Raw genomic sequence first — 6,032 nt, 5'->3', positions numbered from 1 at the left:
TAACTATATGCATTATAGAAAATACAGAATAGACTATATATCTTACTACATAGTTACGTTACTCTATGCACGTAAAAAAATAAGTTCCTGGACGATCTAAAAAGCCCAAAAAACCTGCATCGCATGCTCAAACTTTGACACGATATAGAACTTTTCCTCATGTCTCATCCATGTAATCATAATATGCAACCTGTGTATGCAACGGTAAAGCGTGGCAGGGTACATACAGCTAGTAAAAAGTTCGCATAAAATGGGACTATTTAATTTAAATTTAAAATCTATATTGATAATGACAATTATTTCACCTGCAGATATCTAATTGTTTTTAATTGATATCATGATGTGTTTTGTGTTTTTATTCTGCTTACACGAAACAAAAATGTTTTTAAAATATGAGAGTTGTAGGTATATATCACGCCGTTACAATAAAATGTGATTTTAATCTGTTATCAATACAAAATAATTTGATTCCATCTTTTACGAGCATTAACATCCCACCGACGTCAGGGTATTTTGCAGATTTGCATGCGTTATTCCCATTCATTTTTAATCACTTGCGTGGGCCATACATCCGCACGTGATTGTTATAAATATATAACAAAACTAACTAGTGATAAGTTTATTATGAACAAAAAAGTGACACAAAGAGTTTGTGGCACTTTTGCGGAGAAATAAATATTTGTAGTGGTTTTTTATTTGAAAAAAGTGTTTTTTTTTTTGTAAAAATGAGGTGTGAGTGGCCAGAACTTACAAAATGTTGTTTTTGTTTACCATTGCGAAAGGGTTTGCTAGCGTGGGGATATTTAAAATTGGTAAGTAATATTTTCTTACTACTATAGTAATAAATACAAAGAATACTATTATTTCTTAGTGATACATCATACAAGCTGTATTTATTTTTTGCTTTATTTCTTGTTTTTATAGATAACACTGACTGTAGGTGTACGAGAATGACTTGAAAACATTTTTATCACTGTTAAAAAATGTTTCGTAAATAAACAATTTCGCTGATTTTCATTTTGAAGAAAATATATCGTGTTTAAAAAAATATTTTACTTAAAACATAATAAAATATCACTAAAAATCAAGGACCGTTAACATTATCGATTAAGTAGTAAAATAGATCTATCCTAAAGTCCAAAATTAGGTATAAGTTTTCCATACATTATCTTAATATATATAAATCTCGTGTCACAATGTTTGTCCTCAACGGACTCCTAAACCACTTAACCGATTATAATAAAATTCGCACACCATGTGCAGTTCGACCCAACTTGAGAGATCTATAGTTTAAACGTGTAGGTACCACGGGCGAAGCCGGGGCGGACCGCTAGTAAAATATATAACATGAATACACAATTGTCAACACAGTGCTCTCCTAGCATAGTGTAACAATGAGTACTGACGTAATCCTAGCATTGGAACGTTTCCTAATCCTAACCATACGTATAACATTGTACATAATTGTTAAATTGTGAAGTTGTTTTCTTGATAAATGTTTTTTTTTTCTTTTTTCGCAGATTATAAACCTGATGTTGACTGGATTGATGTGCACACATCTATGCGAGATAATAATTTATCATCGCCGTGTGTCGATACCTGGCATTTGTGTTCTAATATCTATTATTCTAGCATTTGTTGTAGACGCTATATTCCAAATCATATTTATCGTCAGCGCTCATAAGGTTAGTAATTTTAAATTAATAAATGTAGTACTTACATATTTAAATACTTATCGTAATAACCGACTACATATTGGTAAGAATATATCAGGGGAATTATTTAGCAAAACCATCATCCCCCTTTAAATTTTATAGAGATTAATTTTGGAAAAAAAACATGTATGTTTGACCATGGATCTTCTAAATTTCTTCCAAACTATCTATTCATTTCAAAATTCAATCCAAATGGGTGTTGTGTTTCTTTGCCAACAGAGAGACCGTATTTGCAGTATTTATTATAATAATTTAAGTCTAGATTTTGTTTTGTAAGTATTTATTAATTCATGTACTAATACCAAACATTATTGTTACAGAAAAACTACAAATACATCCGATGTTACTTCAGATATAACCTAGTGGTTCTAGGTGCAGTGTTTATCTGTTCGTTAGTCTATATCAGCTATTTACTGGACGCGCTAAGAGAATATATGTTCGTCATTTTCTTCCTACCGTTTGCCATGCCTATGCTACTGTTTATAATATTTTATCAATGTAAGTATGTGAAGAATTCATTAAATGCGTTTTTAATTTAAAAAAATGAATCGTCGTTTGTTTTGTTAAATAATAAAAAAGATTAAAAACTACCTATTGTTAGCTCATATTAATGATAGATAACAGATAATTTGAAAAATTGTATAAAAGCGATTATTAAATCCAGTACTGACTGTTACTTTTTCACAAAAAGTACTTACTGAAACAATATTTTATTTTTCAAAAACTATTAAAATGAAAAAGGCTGTACAAAAACATAAAAATTACCATGTAGAGCCGAAGTGTAGAGCTACACAATACACATGTTATTTACAATAAACAATTGGTCAACTTCACTTATTAATTAAATATCTATTTTCAGTTATCCACTTATACTTCCTGATTTTATCAAGAAGTGAATTCAAGAAACTGAAGAATAACGCAAAATTTGAATTCGTAAATCAGTTGGAAGAAGCCAGGTGTACAGCTGATATTGCTTCTGCGACAATTATCGCCTAGTTCCTGCATTCCCAACTAATATATTTAACTAGCTGAGCCACGCGGTTTTACCCGCATTGCTCCGCTCTTTTTGATCTAAGCGTGATGATATATCGATAACCTCGATAAATGGACTGTCTCACATCGAAAGAATTTTTCAAATCGGACCAGTAGTTCCTGAGATTAGCGCGTTCAAACAAACAAACTCCTCAGCTTTATAATATTAGTATAGGTTTTACACTGGCAACAATCGCTTATGACATGGCAAATAAAAGCTCCTATTTACATACTTGACACTAGCAAATAGTCCCATCTTCTTGCCATTAAGGGGAAAAAAATGTAACAAACGTAACGTACCTAAACACAAAATAAATAGGTATTTTGTCTGCATAAAATTTGAGTGATTTTGATCATGATTTTAGTATTATGTTGTCTGGTTAGAGCAATCTCTCATATTATCGAGAGTAGATGTAGTATAATTATAAGATTATCTGTTGTAAAGGTAAGGAAAAGAATCTCATAATATGTAGTAAACTGAAAAAATGTATGTCTGAAGGATCAGATTATGGTTCAAAAAGAGAGATTGTTCTCTCTTTTAAAATAGCGATGTTTTGAAAAAGTTTTTACATAATATGAACTTAGCACTTTGACACTTTGTTTACTATGTATTTAATACTGTTTCGTTACACTTATTATGACAATTCAAATATTTGTTAAGCGCTATTCTATGTTTATAGTTATTTGTACATTTATAAGTAAGTTAAGCGAAAAAATAAAATATTATTTGAGACAATGCCCTTTTTCTTCTTACCCTTATTTTTTCTTAAATAGTATGTAGATTTTATTCATTACTAGAGGTCCGCCCCGGCTTCGCCCGTGGTACATATTTCGCAATAAAAGGTAGCCTATGTCCTTTCTTGGGTATCAAAATATCTCCATACCAAATTTCATGCAAATTGGTTCAGTAGTTTAGGCGTGATTGAGTAACAGACAGACAGACAGAGTTACTTTCGCATTTATAATATTAGTATGGATTCCTACTTTAATATACTTTTTATAGTTTATGTAGAGTCAATAGTTCAGGTAATTTTTTACTCCTTTAAGATTTACAGGCAAAGTTTCAATGTAGCAAATATGCGATAGTTTTTTTTATTTTATTTTTTAGTAACATTATATTTGATATTGAAATACGATTCCAACATTAGTAATTTGCGATATTAGATCTTATTAAATAAGGAAGGATTAAAGCAATCTTGATGACATTTGAATTTAAGTATTTATAATTATTTTATATCCCATGCCATTTCATCGAAAACGGTTCAGCACTTGATCATACAAAGTGTTACAAACAGACTTACACAAATATAGTGAACTAATACTTAATATTAAATTATTAAAATAAGAGCGTAGGAGCGGCACTCGGCACATACCTAATGTGCCGAGTGCACACGTGTCATAAGTGAAGCTGCTTTGGCAAGATTCAAAGATACCAAAATCGTCGCCTTACTCCATGACGTGACGGTATTACAAGATGCGACCTTGAAATTATACTCACAATCTTTATTCAGCGCCATCTGTTGACAAAACAATAAATCTATCCGTAGAGTGGTAGAGTTCTAATAATTTTCTAAGTGGGTTCCGATAAAAGTGAAAATGAGATTAATTGAATTCAACTCACTAATGTTGACTTTCCAGATATCTTACGTTCACCGCAATATATCTCATAGTTTAGTTTTATCATGATAATATAATTACACTAGTTACGGCATGCAGGTTTGCTTGCGTAATAAAAGAAACGATATTTAGGCGTAATTAAGGCATGCCAAAATTTAACCAAGTCAAGCTCTTATAACAGTCAAGCGAGTAAAAGGAACAAACATAAAATTTAACAAATACAACACCACGCGATTTTATTGTTTCTATAAATTATTTACTTATGGGTTACAAGAGCTTATTTTTTCGCGAGTAAATAGAAGGTCAATTTATTTTCATTGCTCTATAGATTCTCAAATGACGGTCTATATTATGTAATAAACATATTTTGATTTGTGGCTTATTAATATTAGAACCAAATTTTTTAAACAGGCGGCTTTTTTTATATAAAAATTATAAGATAGGTTTATTAGATTCATTTAAAATAGTAGTTGTTTAAAGAACGGCAGCTAAAGGATGCCAACAATCGACTTTCTCTGCCCGTGACCTTGGTCATTGTTCATTCGATACGGTGCGAAAGAAAGGCACGGTATAGGTTGCCCCAATAATTTTTAAGTTTTTGTTCCATCAGTTTTTATATACGTTAGAGCGTATAATAGAATTTCAATCTTGCATTTAACATTGTAGTTATTTATTAGGCTCACAGGAATTAAATACATAGCTAATGTAATTTAGGTGATTACCTTTATTTATGTGATAGCAAAACAAAACGCACGAGCTGATTGTTAAAAAAAGTTTATTTGGCAAAACAATATAAGTTGCATGGAGGAAAACATCATGAGGAAAGGCAAATCAACATTACATAGCTGCCAATCCGCACTTGGCCAGCGTGGTGGATTATGGCTGTCTCTGAAAGAGTATGGGGATGAGCTCACTCTTGCATGATGTATATGATGAAACTCTTAAAGAAAATATTGTAATAACACGACATCCGAACCCATCTCGAAGTGCAGTCACACAACGAAGATTACGTAACATGTTATATTCAATAATGTACAGATCCGCAGTTTCCCACGGATTGCTAACTTTAGAGGAGTCATGTACTTATATGGAGATGTTAATACCACTTTCTAAGTGACCATATTATTCATTGTTTTGAATAATGAAACGATAGACTTGCAAAAGCAAGAGCTTGCTTATTCGATATTTAGATACACATCACATACACATCAATAAGAGCATTTTACTCATAGACATTATAGAGTAGCTTGTGTTGATATTTATAAATTTATACAAAACTAGCTGTGCCCCGCGATTTCACCCGCGTGGCTGCGCTCCTGTTGGTTTTAGCGTGATGATATATGTATAGCCAAGCCTTCCTCGATAAATAAATGGACTATCTAACACCGACAGATTTTTTTTAAATCGGACCAGTAGTTCCTGAGTTTAGCGCATTCAAACAGACAAACAAACTCTGCAGCTTTAAATATTAGTATATAGATTATACAAAATAATATAGAATATACCTGGTAAACATTGTTTTGTTAGGACAGCATATAACTTAGGTGTAGACACAATAAGCAAAAATTGGTAAAGCCATTTTTGAAGAGTTTCAAACACGGTTCCTGGAATATTTTTATATCAAACAAAAATTATCGTGCACGGTAATTTAAAGTAAACAAGGTGTAT

General features: G+C 31.5%; 1 protein-coding gene across 1 annotated transcript; it reads left to right on the top strand.

Moving 5' to 3' along the window:
* Positions 1-558: 558 nt before the first annotated feature.
* LOC149907249 (uncharacterized) lies at positions 559-3,033 on the top strand. The gene is made up of 4 exons (XM_090103812.1): positions 559-812; positions 1,521-1,685; positions 2,036-2,213; positions 2,575-3,033. Exons 1-4 carry the CDS (start codon positions 726-728, stop codon positions 2,709-2,711), a joined length of 567 nt encoding a protein of 188 aa, XP_089959938.1. The 5' UTR covers positions 559-725; the 3' UTR covers positions 2,712-3,033.
* The last annotated feature ends 2,999 nt before the right edge of the window (positions 3,034-6,032 follow it).

This window comes from Colias eurytheme, chromosome 7 (genome assembly GCF_061535395.1).
Source record: "Colias eurytheme isolate Ceu_HAF_F1 chromosome 7, ilColEury1 Martin Lab GWU primary, whole genome shotgun sequence".
Lineage (NCBI taxonomy): Eukaryota > Metazoa > Arthropoda > Insecta > Lepidoptera > Pieridae > Colias > Colias eurytheme.
Note: the sequence above shows the minus strand (reverse complement) of the source record. Positions and strands in the feature narration are given on the sequence as shown.

Coding starts and splice junctions, on each gene's coding strand:
- LOC149907249 (XM_090103812.1), top strand. CDS start 726: ATGAGGTGTGAGTGGCCAGAACTTACAAAATGTTGTTTTTGTTTACCA. Junction 1,686..2,035: donor TTATCGTCAGCGCTCATAAG/GTTAGTAATTTT, acceptor TTATTGTTACAG/AAAAACTACAAATACATCCG. Junction 2,214..2,574: donor GTTTATAATATTTTATCAAT/GTAAGTATGTGA, acceptor ATCTATTTTCAG/TTATCCACTTATACTTCCTG.